The sequence below is a fragment of the Pan troglodytes genome, chromosome 18 (genome assembly GCF_028858775.2).
Source record: "Pan troglodytes isolate AG18354 chromosome 18, NHGRI_mPanTro3-v2.0_pri, whole genome shotgun sequence".
Classification (NCBI taxonomy): Eukaryota; Metazoa; Chordata; class Mammalia; order Primates; family Hominidae; genus Pan; species Pan troglodytes.
The window spans coordinates 13767278-13788092 of NC_072416.2; the positions used below are offsets into that span (position 1 = coordinate 13767278).

The 20815-nt window shown below is 48.2% G+C and overlaps 1 protein-coding gene across 11 annotated transcripts in view; it reads left to right on the top strand.

Annotated features, from left to right (window-relative positions):
• CLEC16A (C-type lectin domain containing 16A) overlaps nt 1-20815 on the top strand; it is a 236576-nt gene that overhangs the window by 173809 nt on the left and 41952 nt on the right. For all 11 annotated transcript variants that reach the window (XM_054668203.2, XM_009430305.4, XM_054668201.2 and 8 more), the window contains exons 19-21: nt 1223-1374; nt 4364-4568; nt 6600-6767. In XM_054668203.2, coding sequence (XP_054524178.1) covers nt 1223-1374; nt 4364-4568; nt 6600-6767 — 525 coding nt within the window. The remainder of the gene's footprint in view (nt 1-1222; nt 1375-4363; nt 4569-6599; nt 6768-20815) is intronic.

Here is a 20815-nt window from a genome sequence, read left to right on the forward strand (position 1 = left end):
TTTTGTTTGTTTTGAGACCAGGTCTCTGTCATCCAGGCTGGAGTGCAGTGGCATGATCATGGCTCATTGCAGCCTTGAACCACCCTGGGCTCAAGCCATCCTCCCACCTGAGCCTCCTGAGTGGCTGAGACTACAGGTGTGGGCCACCACACTCAACTAATTTTTTGCATTTTTTGTAGAGATGGGGTTTTGCTGTGTTGCCCAGGCTAGTCTCCACCTCCTGAGCTGAAGCGATCCTCCCTCCTCGGACTCCCAAAGTGCTGGAATTACAGGTGTGAGCCATCACACCTGGCCTAGCTTTGCTCTTTTTGCTCAGGTTTGCTTTGGCTCTTTGGGCTCTTTTTTGGTGCCATATGAATTTTAGGATTTTTTTTCTAATACTGTGAAAAATGATGTTGGTATTTTGATAGGAATTGCATTGAATGTGCAGATTGCCTTGGGTAGCATGGTCACTTTAACGATATCATTTCTTCTGATCCATGAGCGTTGGATGTTTCTCCATTTGTTTGTGTCATCTTCACTTTCTTTCTTGGATTGCTGATTGTTTTGTTGTTTTGTTTTGTGTTGTGTTGTGTTGTTTTGTTTTGTTTTGTTTGAGACGGAGTTTTGCTCTTATTGCCCAGGCTGGAGTGCAGAGCGCGATCTTGGCTCACTGCAACCTCCACCTCCCAGGTACAAGCAATTCTCCTGCCTCAGCCTCCCAAGTAGCTGGGATTACAGGTGCCCACCACCACACCCAGCTAATCTTTTGTAGTTTTAATAGAGACAGGATTTCACCATGTTGGCCAGTCTGGTCTCGAACTCCTCACCTCAGGTGATCCACCTGCCTTGGCCTCCCAAAGTGCTGGGATTGCAGGCGTGAGCCACAGCACCCAGCCATGCTGGTTGTTTTTAAGCTACGGTTTGAGCACCTAACATGCAGTAAACATTGGACAGATGCTTTATGTACTTTATATGCTTTATATCAGTCCTAACTAGTAGCAGTTTGAGGGAGTGTGCATTCTCTTTATTATCCAGATGAGGGATCTGAGGTCCAGAGAGGAAAAGAAACTTTCCCGGCATAACTGTCAGAGAAGGGACTCAGACCTAGGTCTGTGTGATTCTAGGCCTGGGCTCTAACCACTGAGCTCTGCTCCTGATAGAATGAGAGTCAGCTTTGGTGTCTCCATCACCCTGGGCAGCCAGACTGTGCCTCATTCTCTTCTCACCTTCCTCCTCCCAGATAACAGCGACTTGATTGCATGTACAGTGATCACCAAGGATGGCGGCATGGTCCAGCGATTCCTGGCTGTGGATATTTACCAGATGAGTTTGGTGGAGCCTGATGTGTCCAGGCTTGGCTGGGGAGTGGTCAAGTTTGCAGGCCTATTGCAGGTAAGATGGCCAGGAGCTCTGGGATCTGTTCTCAATTGGCTACAAACACACACACACACACACACACACACACACACACACACACACCACACACACCACACACAATTGTCATCTTTATCATTAATTTCTAGTGATATTATACAAGGTGTATGTGAACAAATTGTCACCCAAAAAAAAGCTAAAATACCACATAAATGCACAGATAAGAGCAAAGTCCTCTTTGACCAAAACCCTCAATTCTTACACCTCCCCTCCACCAGAGATAATCTTCATTATCAGTGTGACCTTTCCAGATCTGTTTTTCTGCCAAAGGCATATATAAATGTAACTACATGTACTATTTTTAAAAATTATATACATATACTTGAGAGTATATGTGTGTGTTTTTTATGATATCACATTGAATATGTTCTAAACTTTGCTTTTTTCATTCAATATCAATAGTGTGTCTTGGAGAGCCAGCCACATTAGTACACGCAGACTTCCTAGTATTCTTTTTCACTGCTGTGTGACTGTAGCAAGGCATATTTAACCCATGCCATGTCGGCTATTTCCAGTTTTCTGCTATTTCAGCAGACGGTGCTGCCATGAACAGAATCACTCTTACTTCTTTATGCACTTGGGCAAGGTTTCCCTAGGCAGATACCAAGAAGCTGGGGTGTACTAATTTTAAGTGTTAGTAGACACTGCCAAATACCACTCTAAAATGATTGTTGCCACTGGCATTTTTGAGAATTCCCTTCCGCTCAACGTCACCCCAGCAGAGCTAGGCTCTAACTTGCCAAGTACCAAGCTGGGGCTTGGGTTTTGGGGATTTTTTGTTTGTTTTTTGTTTTTAATGTTTGCCAGCGTGGGCCAGACGTGGTGGCTCGTGTCTGTAATCCCAGCACTTTGAGGGGCCAAGTCAGGTGGATCACTTGAGGTCAGGAGTTCGAGACCAGCCTGGCCAACATGGTGAAACCCCGTCTCTACTAAAAATACAAAAATTAGCTGGGCATGATAGCAGGCATCTGTAATCCCAGCTACCCAGGAGGCTGAGGCACGAGAATCGCTTGAACCCAGGAGGCAGAGGATGCAGTGAGCTGAGATCGTGCCACTGCACTCCAGCCTGGGCGGCAGAGTGAGACCCTGTCTCAAAAAAAAAAAAAAAAAAAAGTTTGTCAACGTGATAGATAACTAGTACCAGCTCTTTGAGTGGATAAAGCAAAGAATCAGAAGGGTTGAAAGCAGCCTCCCAGGTCGCCCCTCTGCCATACCCCTTGTCCCTGGATGTCCAGCTGACACTTCAGGCCTGAGCTTTGCCCTACTTCAAGGCAGTCCATTTCTTTGCCAGCCAGCCCTGGTTTCTGGAAGGGCCTTGCTCAGGCCGCCCCACCTCTGCCTTGCCGCAGCCTGACCTGCTGTCTGTGTCCTGCTCTCTGCGAGAACCACCCACATACTTGAAGCTGCTGTTACAGCCTCTTCCCCAGCCTCCTCTTCTTCAGGATCTTTCTATTGTAAAAGTGTCTTTTACAAAGTGTGGTGTGAGAAACAACTATAGAAGAATCTTTCATTTAAAAAAACACTCCATGTAAGACATTGTCCATTAAGTGACTTATGCTTATCTATCTAGGCTTTATCTAGGCTTATGATTAATTTCTTTTAGAATTTAGTGTCAGGCAAGTATTTTTCTCCCCTGAAGAATTAATATGTGTCTTCCATCAGACAATGAAAGCCACATAAACCTTTTTTTTTGGCCATCTTCCAATGGGTGCTATTTGTCAGGTCTTTACTATACCAGACTCCCTGCTTTAAATGCAGAATGCCTCATCTGATCTTACTGCCGCGTTTTGATGGGGGTGTTATCTCCAAAGAGCCTGTGCCAAATGTAGTGCCTGAGAACCACAACCGTCTTCCTCTGTGAGCCTTTTCCAATGTTGTCCCCACCTCCTTTAACATTTTTGACTTTTGTGTTCATTCCCTCTCAGGCTTTTATATCAGATCACCTCAAACCTTCATGGGAGTAGATTCTCTATGCAGAGTCCGTTCTGAGGTTTTAGACTGGTTTGTCTTTATTATATTTTGCTACATGTTCATTTCTTCTCCACCTTTGAAACACAGTTTCCTTCAAATCTCTCCTCAATGACCTTCCCTATCCCTTTCTTTTTTTTTTTTTTTTTTTTTTTTTTTGAGATGGAGTCTCATTCTGTTGCCCGGGCTGGAGTGCAGTGGTTCGATCTCGGCTCACTGCAACCTCTGCCTTCCGGGTTCAAGCAATTCTCCTGCCTTAGCCTCCTGAGTAGCTGGAACTGTAAGCGCACGCCACCATGCTTGGCTAATTTTTGTGTTTTTAGTACAGACTGGGTTTCACCCTCTTGGCCAGGCTGGTCTCGAACTCCTGACCTCGTGTGCCACCCACTTCGGCCTCCCAAAGTGCTGGAATTATAGGCGTGAGCCACCGTGCCCAGCCCCTGTCCCTTTCTCAGGATTAGCTTTTCCCTTTGGGGACCAGAAGTTTCTCAAAGACATACAAATGGTTGCCAACGATGTCCCCTTCTTAGAAGAAATAAGGAAGAAATTGATGAGTAGATGAGTAACTATATCTAAGATCATGCCAGATGGTAATAGTAATTTTGGTTCATTATCTCTGGCTTCTCAGAAGTAAGAGTTTGCCTGTCGTGTTACCTGTGGCCCCTTGAAGAGGCTTGTGGGGGTAGGCTGTTATTCATGAGCCGACCCCAGTCCTCATGGAAAACAGGCACCAGCCACCACCACCAGCATCCGCTCCTTTGGGGTACTCTGTGCCTCCTCCCACACTGTCTTCTCCCACTGGGCCTGGTCTGCCTTGTGCCCATCCATGACTCTGTTGGACTTGGGAGGCTGTCGATCTTAGATCAAAAGCAGAGTTGAATTTGGAGACCTCTTTCTAGATGCCTCATGATGCCACAGCTCCTAGCCACCCTCCTCCCAAACCCAACGAATGCCTTTTCCTTTGCTTCTCACTGTGCAGGACATGCAGGTGACTGGCGTGGAGGATGACAGCCGTGCCCTGAACATCACCATCCACAAGCCTGCGTCCAGCCCCCATTCCAAGCCCTTCCCCATCCTCCAGGCCACCTTCATCTTCTCAGACCACATCCGCTGCATCATCGCCAAGCAGCGCCTGGCCAAAGGCCGCATCCAGGCAAGGCGCATGAAGATGCAGAGAATAGCTGGTGAGTGGCCGGACCCTGGCAGGGCATCCTCTGAGCACTTGGTGGGGCAGGGCTGTTTGTAGTTCTCAAACTGACCTTGAGAACCCCCATAGCATAGAAGAAGACACGTATGATTCAGGAATTGTTTTATACGAATACGAGGAAGTTCCATTTCCTGGGTGTTTGGTTTCTGGTGAGTTTGTAGGGCTGCATGGAAGAGAAGAGGAGCTCTCCCTAGCAGGCAGGAGGCCAGCAATAAGTAGACGTCAGTGTGGGAGCACTCTTCTCAGCCCTTCACACTGAAATTCTCAAGCATATGTTAACAAAGTGCTTTGACGTTACTCTACCACCTCCGATCCTTAAAACAACTCTGGAGTTCTGTAGGGCCTGCTCTGCCCATTTTACGGAGAAGGAAACAGGCTCAGGGACTTGCCCAAAGTCACACAGGCAGAACCCACAGGCAGAACTTCCTACTGTAAACTTACCCCTTCCTCCTTCCCCTTCCCAGTTCTTAGAAGAGGCAGCCCTGCTTGGTGAAAGGCTGGAACCCTTGGAAGGAAGTCATTTTACATTTCACGGGGATTGCGGTGAATTTCTGAGGAAGCCCAACACTGCCCAGTATTAGGAAGGCCAGGATTTCTTACAAGGAAAGTCACAGAAATGAGGGAGATGCGTTCATTGGGCAGGAAGGCAAGGCCTTCTCCTCGGCATGGGGGGAAGGCATGCTGTCAACTCCTAAAATGACAGTCTTTCTCAAGATACCCAGTGCCATTCAGTTCAGGCACCAGTGCTCATCCTGGTGGCTGCTGAGAGGATTTTAAGCCTACCTGGGGATGTGGGGGTGCTTTCTCAAGGGATAACTTTAAAATAAGCCCTTGACCAGGCACGGTGGTTCATGTCTGTAATGTCAGCACTTCGGGAGGCCAAGGCGGGTAACTCACTTGCGCCCAGGAATTCGAGGCCAGCCTGGGAAACATGGCAAGACCCTGTCTCTACAAAAAAATTACAAAAATGAGCCAGGCGTGGTGGCATACGCCTGTAGTCCCAGCTATTCGGGAGGCTGAGGCGGGAGGATCACTTGAGCCTGGGAGGTGGAGGTTACAGTGAGCCATGATTGGACCACTGCACTCCATCTTAGGAGACAGAGTGAGACCCTGTCTCAAAATAAACCCTCAGAGAGCCAGTTTCTGGGCGTTACCGATGCGATGATTTACTGTGCTGATTTGCACAGGCCCGCGTCCCACGTTGTCGTCCCTGTCTCATTTCTCACTTAGCTGAAACTTGGCCTACAAAATCATTACTGAAGCATTTTGTAATGTGCAAAGTGACTTAAATCATTCAGCCCTTTCTTTTAAGATTTATTTTCAGAGAGTTTTTTTTTTTTCTTCATGTAAAGCAATTTCTCACAGCTGGCATGAAGGCCAAATACTTCATTTGAAAATTGAGAATTATGCTGTAAAGTGGCTGTTAGAACTAACGCCTTGGGTATTTCTTAAATTGATTTTAAAAAGCCCCTCCGTATGGATATATTGGGAGATTTATTTATGGAAGGGAGGTTAGTGGCTGAGACAGATAAACACCCACTCAGAGTTACACATGTACATGCACATCCATATTTTCGCATGCTCCTGCACATGTGCGGATATACATACACACGTATACGTGTGAACTCTCTGGGCAGACTCGGCCCCACTCGCTTGGGGTCTGAAACAGCCTTTGTCAGGGTCCTTTACACATGGAAGCTGAGAATCCAAAGTGGAAATTGACCCAGCTTCCATTCCACTCGAGGAGCCCAGGCTCAAACCCCTTTCTCCTTGGTCTCAACCTTGGCCCGAAGCCCTCACTTGGCATCCGCTTGTGCCTTGAGCCTCAGTGGGATCTTTGATGTTCCACTGGTCTCTGCAGCTTGAGGCTGCCTGCCGCCCACTTGGCGTCTCCCAAGTGATGTGCCTGGCAGGGCCACAGCCACTACAATGTCCCCCCCCCCCAAATTCTCACCACCCCCCTCTATCCCACATGCTCAGAGTGAACCATGCTATTGTTTGACCGTAGCCCTCCTGGACCTCCCAATCCAGCCCACCACTGAAGTCCTGGGGTTTGGACTCGGCTCCTCCACCTCCACTCAGCACCTGCCTTTCCGCTTCTACGATCAGGGGCGCCGGGGCAGCAGCGACCCCACAGTGCAGCGCTCCGTGTTTGCATCGGTGGACAAGGTGCCAGGTGAGCCAGCCCCCCGCCCTGCGCCACAGCTCGTTCATCATGGTGGGCGTTCAAGGTCTTTCTCTCTGTGGAGCCTGTGTGAGCTGCCCTTCCTCTCTCAGAAGCCCCGTCGGCTGGCAGCACCAGTTTCTTAGAATTTGTCAAAGCACAGCGCAAGATTAAACACAGCCCCCAAAATAAATTTTGGCTTTCCCTTTAGAGTTTGGTTTGGTTTTCCAGAGATTTGTTGGGTATGTGGAAGAACTTCTCAGAATTGACTAAGAATTTTCTTGGAAATTTCTTGAAAACATTTAAATGATTAGTGCTGAAGTTGTGGGAGAGTAATTTCCTTCTCCATGTAAGATGACTAGAAAGAGAGAGTGTGTTTGGTTCCGGTTACAACCCCTTGAAGAAGTGAGACTTCAAAAGAAGGCCGTGCTGCCCACAGGTCAGCTGTCCGCTCCTTCCATATGAGGGCGTCTCCTCCCACTTTTGCCACAGCTCATCTCTAACCCTGCTCCTCCGCTCCTCCCAAAACAGAAACTTGAATGGAAAGTTCATTGCTGATTTGTCAGAGTGGAAAGGACCACTTCTCCAGAAGACCGAGTTCTCCCCTTCCTGTTCTGACATGTCTGCTTTAAGTAAATCTGTATGCACCCCGATCCCTCGAAAGAGAGCCTTTCTTTTGGTTGCAAAAGTTTAGAGCGCTGGCCAAGCTCTCCCTCACAACTTAACCCCTCCCCATATAGGGCTTCAAACTTAAGTTGCAAGTGTTGTGAAATGTTTTCAAAAGCAGTTATTGATTTAAGAACAAAACGCAGCCATATGAACCTGCTCAAAACCCGAGTCCTGGTTCCCCCATGTGATTTATTTTAGTTTCATTGTTTGATTTGATGAATTCATTATTTATATGTATATACCGTAGGCGTATGATTTTTTAAAATCCAGACAGGAGATGATCAAATGAAAAATAAGTCTACTTTGCTTCAGAAGTAACTATTGTTAACAGTTTCTTGCCTGTCTTTCCAGAAATATTTCTTTGTATGTCATGCATATGTTTGTTTTTTACACATGGGGTATACCGTATGTCTGATGCTGCACCTTGCTACTTCTTCCTTAATAGAAAGTGTCACACATTAACACGTATAAATCAACCTAATTCTCCTTAACTGTTACATGGTATTTTGTCATATGGATGGGCAAAAAAATCTTTTTTGCTGTTTCGTATTTGGGTCATTTCCAGTGTTTTGCTCTTACAGTGTCACAGTGAGCATCCTTAGGGTGTCTTTGTGTAATTGTGCAAATTTCGCATGTCTGTGTGATAAATTCCTAGCAGTGAATTTGCCAAAGGGGAAGTTTTTTAATCTTGATATATGTAGTCCCAACGTGAACTCTAGAAAACAGTACACCAATTCACTCTGCCACCCACAGCTTGTGATTGGTTTCTTTCTTAAATCCAGTCTCAGGGCTGGGCATGGCGGCTCATGCCAGTAATCCTAGCACTTTGGGAGGCTAAGACAGGCGGATTGCTTGAGCCCAGGAGTTCGAGACCAGCCTGGGCAACACAGTGAGACATCGTGTCTAGTATAAATGAAAAATTAGCCAGACATGGTGGTGCGCACCTGTGGTCTCAGCTACACTCAGGAGGCTGAGGTGGGAGGGTCACTTGAGCCCAGGAGGTTGACGCTGCAGTGAGCTATGATTGTACCGTTGCCCTCCAGCCTGGGCAACAGAGTGAGACCCTGTCTCAAAAAGAAAAGAAAAAAATAATCTTAGGCTGAGAGACTGATTGTGGCACCGCCTGTTTTCAGTGATGAAATGTGAGATGATTCTGCCTGTTTCAGGGTCAGGAGGATTCTTTGCTTAAAAAATTCTGCGGGTTGCTTCGTGTTCTGTAGCTATGATTGCTAAGTAAATATAAAGCGTGACTGAGTCTAAGTTAACTAAGTACAAATTGACCTGGTAAGAAATGACTTCTTTAGGGTCATTGAGGCGTCTTTCAGTTTCGGAACTTACTGGTTAAAGAGAAAAGCCCAGGCCTTATTTCTGCTCTGATCCCTTTTGGAACAAGGTAGAATGTAAATAAATAAATAGAGCCAAGCGGCCCATTCTTCAGCATCTACATGATCATTTCTCTGTTTGCAGAATGCTTTAGGATGACTTATTGCTTACCTCTTCTACCCTGCCTGGCCTTCCACCGGTGGGTGAGAACATCAAATGCCAGGAGTGTGGCCCGGCTCCAGAACCTGGTGGGCCTGCCTGCTGGGGTGGTTGGCACAGCTGGGATGCCCCATGTCCTGTTGCTGGCCCCAGGGTCAGCAAGTGTGAGGCTGTGCCACCTGGGACAACAGCAAGTCAGAGGTGGCTGCTGAAGGCAGCATCCACCCCTTGGCTGTGTCTCCCCTGACTGCCCCTGGAAGTGCCACTCAGCTATGAGGAGTGAGATGGAGACATTCTTATTTATCACACCACCCCCGCAAAGAGGGAGGCCTCGCTGCCCTCCCACCTTGGCTTGGCATCAGAGCTGTGTCCTGAAGAGCAAGTTGAAATCCCTGAGCCTTGGCATGGTGGGAGCATAGGCTGCCCCCACCCCCATCTCAGTAGTCAGGGTCCCCCACAGCAGCAGCCACTCAGCACTTTGGAATCATTCTTAAAACTTTTCACCCTGCTTCCACACCCACCAGCCTGCTTGGCCTCCAGAAAATACTGAGATCCGAGATCTCCTCTCCCAGATCTCCCAAGATTGCAACAGAAGCCTTCTCAGGATCCCTAGCTTCCATTCAGCCAGTGGGATCATTCTAGTACTTAAATCAGATTACGTCATACCCCTGCCTCCAGCTTTTTGGTAGTTTCCTGTTGCATTTAGAACAAAATCCACATCTCTCCTTCTGATCTTGGGTGGTGGCTGTGAGATCCGGCCCCAACTGGCCTCTCAGATGAAGTTCCCCCAACCCCAAGCTCACTCTAGCCCCAACCCCAGCCTTGCCAGCCCCTGCTGCTCCTCTAAGCTAGCATTTCTCAGAGTTTTAGCCTCAGCACCCACGTGTTTGTTTATCTGCTTAAAAAGTATTACAGAACTTAAAGAGCTTTCATTTAGATAGATTATATTTATAGATATTTATGACATTAGAAATTAAAACTAAGAAATGCTTTTAATATATACTTCTTGAATAAACCCATTGCATATATGCATAACTAACATAGTTTTCTATGAACAATAACTCTGTTTTCCAAAACATAGAAAAAAATTGATCTTGCACATTTCTGCAAGTCTCTTTAATGCCTGGCTTAATAGAAGACATCTGGATTCTCCTCTTTGCTTCTGTTTTCTGTCTGTTGTGATAGCATGCATTCTGTGGCCTCTGGAAAACTCCTCAGTACACCCCTGGGAATATGAACATAAAAATGTCTTACTATTTTTATGAAAACAAGGATTTCCAGACCACACTTTGAGACCCACTCCTGTAAATCACTGCGGCCTTCCCTGCCCCAGGGCCTTGCACTGGATGTCTGTACCCAGATGTTGGTGTAGCTGCCTCCCGCTAACGGCTCAAGCTTAGTCTGTGTGCCGCCTCTTCAGTGGCCTTTTCAGATCAGCTCCTGGCTAGGGTTGTCCCCTCCCTCCACTGCATTGGCCTGGTTCCTTTTTTTTTTTTTTTTTTTGAGATGGAGTCTCTCTCTGTCGCCCAGGCTGGGGTGCGGTGGCGCAGTCTTGGCTCACTGCAAGCTCCACCTCCCGGGTTCACACCATTCTCCTGCCTCAGCCTCCCTAGTAGCTGGTACTACAGGCGCCCACCACCACGCCCAGTTAATTTTTTGTATTTTTAGTAGAGATGGGGTTTCACCGTCTTAGCCAGGATGGTCTCGATCTCCTGACATTGTGATCCGCCTGTCTTGGCCTCCCAAAGTGCTGGGATTACAGGCGTGAGCCACCGCACCCAGCCTAGCCTGGTTCCGTTTATCCACAGCACTGAGGTTCCTTACCTGGCTGATGCCTTTGTGTGCCTGGTCATAGTCTTTCTCCCCTGCAGAGAGGGTTGCCTGCGTGGGAACCTTCTGTGCTGTTTACCCTGCATCTCAGCGCCTAGCTCTGTGCCCCCACTTAGTATCGTTGAGTGAAGAATGAGCCTGCATTTGTTATCTGCTCAGCCTTGGAACAGAGCCCATCAAAGGCCTCCTCCCTTCTCTGAACACGGGAAGACAAGGAAAGTCCCTCTGGGGCTCTAGATACTTGGTGGTTTAGTCCATGGAACTTTGACAAGGGAACACAAAGGAACTGAGAACCGAGAAGACCTTAAGCAGCATCCCTCGGCTAAATTTCTGTCACCAAGTGAGCAAGATGTGTGTCCAAGGACCATGTACCCAGGTGACAGATTTAGGTTGGTTGCATATCAACTGAATTTCACCACCCTCCTCCTACTCAGAGTTTTACAGAAGCCACAGAGTAGTGACAGGGGGAGCCGGGCAGCGGAGGGAGATTCGGTCATCAGAAACCTGGCCCGGGTTGGCCTCTGATACTGTGACATCTCACCATTGCCATCAAGGGCCCGTGGGTGCTGGGGCGTGACCACTTCCCACCCTCCACAATGGTGCCCCTCCCCATAGGCCGCACAGCGCATGGAGTCCTTGCTTCTGCCTGGATAATAATTCACAAGGAAGAAAACAACTCTGGCTGCTGCCTCGGGGTGGCTGCCAGACAAGGGTGTTTTATTAGGACACATCTTCCGATTTTATCTGCGGGCCCAGGTAATTGTCATAGAGCAGTTTGTCTCCCCTTTAGAAGCTATAAACGATTGTATTTGATGAAAATATGCCTTTCATTTCCTTGGAGGAGATATTAAAGTAGTGTATAAATCAGGGCTAATAGGTGACTAGCCACTTTGGTGTATTTTTCTTCTTCCATTTGGCTCAGAAAAAAAAATCACAAGTTCTATTTATTGGCTGGTTTTATGTTGATGGCTCTCACCCTCACAGAATGTTCAGCTTCACGAGGGATTGTGCGTGCGCCTGGCCAAGGAGGGGGGTCAGTGGCGGCCAGTATGTGGGGGTGGGCAGGCATGGCCAGGCCTAGACTCTAGCCTGAGCACTCTGTGGCTTTGAGGTGCCATGTTGCTGTGGTTAGTGCCTCATGGACCTGGCCCATGGCAACAGCTGCTTCTAGAGATAGAATCTGTCATGATGGGCAGGGTGTCCAAAACTCGCCTGCAAGGCCACCCTTTCCATAAACTCCAAGTGGACCAGCAGACCCCAGAGCAGAAGCTGTTCCCCAGAAATGACCCAGGGGTGTCAGGGGCTACGGCCTCCCAGAACAGCCTTGCTCCTCACTCTGGGCTCCTACTGGCCCAGAGGCTGCTTCAGGAGGCCGCAGGGAAACGGAGCTGCTTACAGGTGTTACCCTGGTGGGTTGGCGGGTGTGGGAAGGGCTGGCAGAGCACACAGCTCAGAGGAGCAGCCAGGCAGGTTGACATCTCTTGGCCCTTGCAGATGAGGGCTTAGTGACATGACAAAAAAGTGACCTGTTCCCACCTGGTTTACCATCAGCCGCTCCCCACCAGCCTGTTAACTCCGGGACAGGGACTTCTCTGCCTCTTCTGCTGCTCTCTCCTTAAAACCCACCAGCCCCTCCTGTCACCAGCCCCTCTCTGTGGCCCATGGTCCCATGCAGTCTGGCCCCTGCCCTCTTCTGGGATCAGCTCCCAGCCCTCTCTCCCCTCGGCTCTCTGCAGATGACACAATCCAGCCCTTCAGCCACACTGGCTGGCTGGCTGTGCCTCACCAGGGCCAAGTGCATCCCATTTCAGGGCCTCTGTTTTCGTGCTTCCCTCCGCCTGGAGCCCTCTGCATGGCTGGTTCCTTCTCAGCACTCAGGGCTCTGCTCCGATACCTCAAAAAGGGGCCTTCCCTGAGTGCCCAGGTCACCCTAGTTCTCTGCACGGCAGCTTGTTTTTAATTGAGGTGAAATTTAACACAACATAAAACTAACCACTTGAAAGTGAACAATTCAGTGGCATTTAGTACCTTCACAATATTGTGCCATCATCCTCTCCTCTAGTTCCAAAACATTTCCATCCCCTCAAAAGAAAACCCCATAGCCATTAAGTAGTCATCGCCCACCCACCCCCATCCAGCCCCTGGCATCCACTAATCTGCTTTCTGTCTCTATAGATTTATGTAGTCTGGGTATTTCATATCAATCATACAATCCATGGCCTTTCATGCCTGGCTTCTTTCAGTTTGCATCATCTATCCTTCTTTTAGCTGAATAATATGCATTATATGGATAGACGTTGTTTTGCTTCCACCTTCATCCATCAATGCATATTTGGGCTGTGTCTGCCTTTTGGCTATTGTTGAATGGGTTGCTGCGAACATTCATGCACAAGCTTTTGTTTGAACGCCTGTTTTGTTTTCAGTTATTTCTGGTATATACCTAGGAGTAGAAAGTAGGTCATGTGACAATCTAACTTTCTGAGGAATTGCCAGACCGTTTTCCCAAGGTCTTCATAGTCCTTAGCTTTAGCTGAAATTGCCTCTTGTATTCCTTGTTCTCTGACACTATCCTGCACTAGAATGGAAGGCACTTGGCCAGGGGGTGGGTACAGGGTTGTGGGGAACCTCGTTTGTCTTGTCCTTGACAGTGCTCATGGATGCCTATGAAGTAGTTGCTCAGTGAATACCGATGTGTGGGCGGATGGATGCATTGGTGGATGGGAGGCTGGGGGACAGAGGATGGGGCTGGAGGAATTGTTCAGTCTTGTTTTCCCAACAGACTGTAAACCCCTAAGGCCAGGGTATTTCTGTCTTACTCAGGTCTGGTACCCTGTGCCAGTTGGTGGTGGTTTGGGTGTGAGCTGGCAAGTTGGACTTCATCCCTTAAGGGCTAAGCTGGACTTTTTCACTTCCTGTCCCAGCTTCCTACTGGGTTTGGGGCTCCAGCTGTCTTGTGGTAGATATTTAACTCCCCTGTATCACCTGAGGTCAGGAGTTCGAGACCAGCCTGGCCGACATGGCGAAACCTCGTCTTTACTAAAAGTACAAAAATTAGCCCAGTGTGGTGGCGGGCACCTGTAGTCCCAGCTACTCGGGAGGCTGAGGCAGGAGAATCACTTGAACCCGGGAGGTGGAGGTTGCAGTGAGCTGAGATCTTGCCATTGCGCTCTAGCCTGGGTGACAGAGTGAGACTCTGTCTCAAAAAAAAAAAAAAAAAAAAAAAATTTTTGACTCTCCTGAGTATCTGGGCCATGCCTTGCTTTTCACCGGTGTTATCTTTATCAAAGGCGCCTAAACCGGCAGGGTCGGTCACGTGACCCAGAGCACTTAATAGTTCCGTGGAAAAGCCTCACCGGTTCCAGAGGCAGCCCTTGGCAGCTGAGTAACTTAGGAAGAATGCAGAAATGACAGTGTGCTATGAGCCAACTGAGCTGACCGCAAAGCCTCCGACCGCCATCCAAAAAGGCAAAAAGAAAATCGATGTTTCATTCATAGACATCAGTTCAGACCTCCCCTGAGGATAACGTCCTAGGTGCTAATGTCATCTCATGGTGGCATTTTCCAGGAACTAATTTTTTAGTCCTCTTATTTTTCTTGTTTCTGATTATAAAACTGGAGCCAGTTCTCTCCTTGCAGCTCCCCAAGGCAAAAGATACCCTTTCTGGAGTCACACAGGAAGAAGGACCTGGGGCTTCCTCCAGCTTCTCCAGCCTGGTCTTAACCCTTTCCCAGCCTTCAGCTCACTGCTTAGAGACTTGGGCCAGCAGGTTAGTGAGGCGGGTCCGTGAGTTATGGAAATTTGATTCCTACCCTCAGGCCTTTTATAAAGCAAAATTTATTGAGCTGCTAAGCACTTTATGCATTATTCTTATTCGAGCTTCCCAACAGCCCTCAGAAGGAAGAGGTTACCATTTTCCCTTTCGGCAGGTCAGAAAGTGGCCTACCCAAGGTCACACCAGATACCCTCCCTCCAGCGTCAGACCCTGAGTCCCACCACCATGCTGAACCAACTTTTAATTCATAGCTAATGTGAATTCCCCTTTTCTGATTTTTTTTTTTTTTTTGAAAGAAGGGCCTAACAGCAGCCACCTAAGGCCTCACTGGTACCAGGCAAAACTACGTTGTCGGCTCCAACTCTAAGCATATTTTAGACAGAAAAATTTGTATCTATTTCTGGAAGTGTGAGCTATAATTTGGAAGAATTAACCATGTTGGGCACTTTATATGCACGAATTCTATCCTCCCGACCACCCTGGAAGCTGGTATCACTTGCTCTGCCTCACAGATAGGAAACTGAGGCTCAAAGCAAGACTGCAGAGCTCACATGAGATAGGCTGAGATCTGTACCTCCCCTTCCTGCCTCTAAATCCCATTTGCTTCAAGGCTGGCATTGGTGCAGGTTGAATATTCCTTATCCAAGTTGCTTGGGACCATGAGTGTTTTGAATTTTGGATTTGGGGGAATTTTGGAATATTTGCATTATACTTACTTACCGGTTTAGCTTCACTAATGTAAAAATCCGAAATCTGAAATGCTCCGATGCGTGTTTCCTTTGAGTGTCATGTCGACACTCAAAAAGTTTTGGATTTTGGATTTTCGGATTTGGATTGCTCAACCTGCAATGACTGAGCTACTTCACATGGCAGCTCTGCCTGTCTCAGAATGTCAGAGATCAGTAGGATAGGCCCTCTCCTTAGAGAGGGGCCTCAAGGGATGCCCCTGGTCTAGACAGAATGTTCCCTACTCCCCTCTTCCGTCATCCACCCTGGCATAGGCCCACATCCTCGTGCCCCAAGACCCACTTCCAGTGTATCAAGGACAAACCTGCAAAGCAGCAATCCAGAAAGATGCTCCGTCCTGAGACCACCACTTCCAAACCAGGCTAGCGGTGCAGGGCTCGTTCCTGCACAGGTTTGTCCCTGGTGTGCATGAACAAAAAGCAGAAGGATGACTTCAAAATCCTGCCTGAACAAAAGCAGCAGGATTTGAGCCCCTTTCAAAGCTTTCCGGCAATTGCCTCTAAGAGATCAGCCTTCAAGTGGTGGGGCAGGGGTGTGGGGAACAGATCCTACTCAAAAATCAGCCCTGAGCTGAGTCCAAGGGGTCTCCTGTTTGCCAAGCCTCTTTTCAGGGCTCCAGAGCAGCTGTGGAGAGAGAGAGCCTCAGGGAATCTGGAGCTGGGCTCACACAGCCAGAGAAGGAACCGCGTTCTCGGATCCGGGCCTGCAAGGTTTCCCCACTCACAACATGCCCCCCTAAGACACTTTCCCAATAGACACAGTAGCACTTGCCATGGGGAGCCCTCTCTTGCTAAATATGGACACAGTAGGTAGGGCCAGCCATCTTGCCCAGATGCTTTTCTGGGAGGTGGAGGGAGGGGAAGAAGAGAGTTCCAAAGAACTGAGTGTTGCTTCACTCTTTGGGGTCATTACCTAACTCAGACTGCCAAAGCGACTGTATGCCCGGGAGCCTTCTGGTCATAAGAGTGTGTCAGATGGCAGGGAACACTCCCTGGTTGCTAATAGAGAAGCCCGTGCAGTAGGTGGGGGGAGAGAACAAACCCCATATGCAATCTGCCATTTGACCTGGGCCACGCCTTAGAATGTTCTGTAGGCTCGGGTGGGCCCACAGCAGGGCAGCCATACCGGCAGCACAGCACAGGCCAGTGTCAGTGGCAGAGCGGGTGGCTTGGCCGCACACCCTGTGTGCTCACCAGCACGGGCCTGGCCCCACACGTAGGATAGAGCTCTCCAGCCTCATCCTCCAGCCTCCTAGTCAAGCACATTTAGTGCATAACAGAAAAGACTGGAAGGCACCAAGAAAAGATCGAACTTACCAAATCTTCCCACCCCAGGGTGTCCATGATCAATCCCACCATCCTTTTTTTCATTGTTTTTCCTGTTCATTCACAATGGGGTTTCTTTTCCCAGCAGCAGAGTATTTGCCCAGGTGAGAAGCAGCAGAATGAAAGCACCCAGCACAAGCCAAAGAGTATGGGCCCAAGTCCCAGCCTTCCACCTCCACGGGAAAATTGTTAGGTGGCCTTGACCCATTTGGTTCACCTTGTTGGATCTCAGTTTATTCATATAAGAAACAGGGATGATGCTCAACAATGTGAGTGGACTTAAGAACTGAACTGTACTCTTACTAATGGCTCAGATGGTAGATTTTGTTATGTGTGCCACAACCGAAAAACAAAAAATGGGATACAAGTGTCAGCTCATTAGGCTCTTGTGACATAGAATGAGTTCATTCACCTAAGTGCCCAGAACAATGCCTAACACATATAAAACGTGCAGCAAAGGTTAACTGCTCTTGCCATTTTGTTGTTGTTGTTGTTGTTGTTAGTTAAGGGCTGAGGCTTGGGACCCCAGAAAATAGGTTCCTTTTCTACACATTAATCAAGTAGCACGAACAAAATTACGAATGTAGTAGTCCTTCTGCTGTCAATAACAGAGACATGCTGCAATGGCACAGAGTTGCTCTTTCACAAAGACTTTCCCTGGGTGTTGGTAAAACACCGGGGTGTAATAGAGCAGGCAGAATTTTCCTCCTCACACAGAAGAGATCCTGTAATCTGCCTGAGGCCCCACAGTTCTCAGAGGCTGAGCCAGGGCTGGAGAAGAGCACAAATTGGGCCTCCAGCCCAGCACATACCCTGTCCCCTGGGGTGCTGACTGCCATCATTGGCACTGCGCCCACCTGAGCCAGGCAGTCCCCCGGAGCCTCACAACAGCTCTGGGAAGCTAGTGTCATTCCTCAGTGTCCAGTGTTACCAGCTCACAAGTGGCCAGCCAGGGCTCCCTGGTTTCCACTCCGTGAACCCGCCATGCCCTCCGTTCTGAAGCATATTCAGAGGCAGAACACCTGGAAATCAGGTGTGCTTTGGGAACCCCACATATTCTTGCTGTATTCTACTCCATCGTGTGAACCAAGAGCACAGAAGTCATCAGAGAGCATGACTTGCATCTGTGTCTCAAGTCTGTATCTAAAGGAAAAGTCCATAAAATCACCCAAGGAAACATCCTAAGCCTTTTCTGTTGGTGTTTTTTTTCTTTGCTTCTGAATCATTTGTTTTATCAACTGCAAGTTCTCATTAACAGACAAGTGATAGCAGATGCCAAGGTGTGAAGGCCCCTTTATGGCAGAAAACCGAGAAACGAAAAATTCCTAGCCCTTAATTCTGTATGTAAGTTGGTAAAAGTCCATGTTGATTTGATTTTTGCCTTAAAATCTCTCTGACTAGCTCAAAGATAACCCCCTGGAACAAGGTTTGGGAACCACTTCCCAAGAATTAGAGTGCCTTTGGGATCCAAGAAAATGAAATGCCAGCTGGGCGTGGTGGCTCACACCTTTAATCCCAGCACTTTGGGAGGCCGAGGCGAGTGGATCACCTGAGGTCAGGAGTTCCAGAGTAGCTGGGTGACAGAGCGAGACTCCATCTAAAAAAAAAAAAAAAAAAGTGAAATGCCAACATGGTGAAATCCCATCTCTACTAAAAATACAAAAAGTAGCCGGGCGTGATGGTGTGTGCCTGTAGTCCCAGCTACTCAGGAGGCTGAGGCAGGAGAATTGCTTGAACCTGGCAGGTGGAGGTTGCAGTGAACCAAGGTCGCACCACTGCACTCCAGCCTGGGTAACAGAGCGAGACTCCCTCTCAAAAAAAAGGGAAATGCAAATAAGCAGTATTGCCGAGTGCACAGTTGGTGGGAAGGAGAGTTAGTTCGTGAGGACCCACTAAGGATGGGAAAAACCAACTGAATCAAAAGGCAGAGATGCAGCAATAATGGTGCCTCAGAGACAGGCAGAAGCCATTTGATTTTCCACGTGGCCCTTTCCTTCATGCTGCTGATGGCCTCTTCAAAGCACGGCAGCTCCTGGGGGCCAGGGTACGGGACCGCCTGGTGGAGAAGAATTGGGGTAGGGAAAGAATTGGCATTTTTTAAAGGAACTTTTACAATTCCAAGGAAGTGACAGGACAAACATGTTGACGAGGGTCAGGAAAAGGAAGGTTGGCTGAGCAAGCGTTTACTAAGGCCCTTGATGAATCAAATAAACACTGCACAGGGCTTACAGAGAAGCCTGGGGTCAGGGGGAGGGACTGTGAGCAAGTCTTGCCGGCTAGTGAGGCTCTGTGGTGCTTCTGGCTTGGCACATGCAAAGGTGTGGCTGCAGGGTAGGGATGAACAGAGAGCTGGGAAGCTCAGCAGGGCCCGATAGCAAAGCGCTTTGTGAGCTTGCCCCATGGTTCGAATTTTATCCTAGAAGCAGCAGGAAGCCATTGAAGGTTCTAAGACAGATCAGGGGACATGGGTGGCAAAATGGACTTGGGTTTTAATTGACTGGAGTTGGGAAGGACAGAGGAGAAGGGTGGAGTGGGAAGGCCACAAGACACACTCTGGCCCCTTCACTGCATGCTCACAGCTGTGCGTCAGGTGATGCCCGTGGGCGGATGAGAAAAGTCCCACAGGCTGGGGTGCGGCCTTCCTTACCTTTCTCTGGCCATTTGCCACTTACTTGTACTATAGGATTATATTGCTTTTTTCAAAAAACCTAAATGACCACTGTTTTCACTCAACAGCGTATCCTGGAGTGTTTTTCATTTTAGTTCGCAGGCGCACCCTCATTCGATTTTGACTGCTGCGATCATCTGGTCAAACCACTGTTCATTGAGCCAGTCCCCTACTGATGGATGTTTAGGTGGTGGCCAATTTTTTGTCCTTTAACAAATAATAGGCATCTCCAAGTGCCCTTGCGCAAGGATTTCCTCAGGGTAAATAACCATGAAGTGAAAACAGAAATAGCTAGGCTGAGAAACTAACAGGATTTGGTGACCAATTTGACTGAGGGAGTGGGAAGCCACAGAGCTAGCTTAAGGCAAAATCTTAAGAAGGCTTGGTTTCCCTCCCTGAATGTTCTCTGTGCATTTAGCTAGCAAGGGCATCTCGATGATCCCAACTTCTGACCCAACAGTCCTTGTGTGTCTTGTGGGTCTTGTTCTGTCCAGAAGGCCTTCGGGAGTTGTGGTGACTAGAAAGGTCCCCAGGAACTGGTGGGGGTCTCCGGGGTGGCCCACTCATAGCTTGGCTTGTCATCTCAGACAGAACCTCCAAGCTTGGCATGACGGAGACACCAGTGGGTTCTGTTCCCACCTCCTGGCACCTCTGCTGAGGTTACAGCTTTCTACACTTCTTTTCTCTCTATAACCAGAATCCCATGACTAAAATACAGTTTTCTTTATTTGCAGCCGTCCAGCCATGGCATTTAGTATAAATGTGCTTTTCTCCAAAAACACACACAGTATTATTTTTTTTTAACATCTCAAATTCCCAAAGGGCCAAAAGTCAATATTATCCCAGTGTGATAGGAATGGCTGTTTTGCAACATCTCTTCACACTTAAACAGCCTGCTTCCTGAAGCCTCAGAGTAATCACAAAAACACATTCCAAAACCCATCAGCCTGGCTGCTGGATTGTTTTACTGTCTCTGTCACTCCCTGCTGTGAGCTCAGTCCTTGAAAGTCGCCTCCTCAGTTTCCATGTTGAGGGTGAGAAATTCACAGCGTGATTTGGGGAGCAGATGCTTCAACTGTATGAACTGCAAAGTTTGGACTGTGAAGTGCAGTGACTCCTCTGAAAATATTTGCTAGCTGGTAAAATTCAGGCTCATGGCATATGTGGTCTACTTCTAGCCTTACAGACTTATTTAAGGTCCCAGGATAAAAATCCTATTTATTGAATGCCAACTATGTGCTAGGCACTGGGCTAGGTGCTTTACACAAAATAAGGAGATAAGTATGTAAATACTGTATAAAGTTATTAGTCCTACTTTTATAGCTGGGGCAAGCAAGAGTCAGAAAGCAAGGTCCCCTGCCCGGAGTCTCAAAGTTCATCCCTGGAGAGGGTGCCTGCTTCTTCTACCTCTTCTACCGGCTTCCTGAGAACAAAAGTTATCTCTTGTCCTTTGTTCTTTCTTTTCCTGCTAAGTTGATTTGAAGGCTCTGCAGAGCTTCTGGGGTAACCTACGTGCCCCTTTGTTGTGGCTTTCTGAGCGCAATGACCTCACCGGCCCACAGCTGG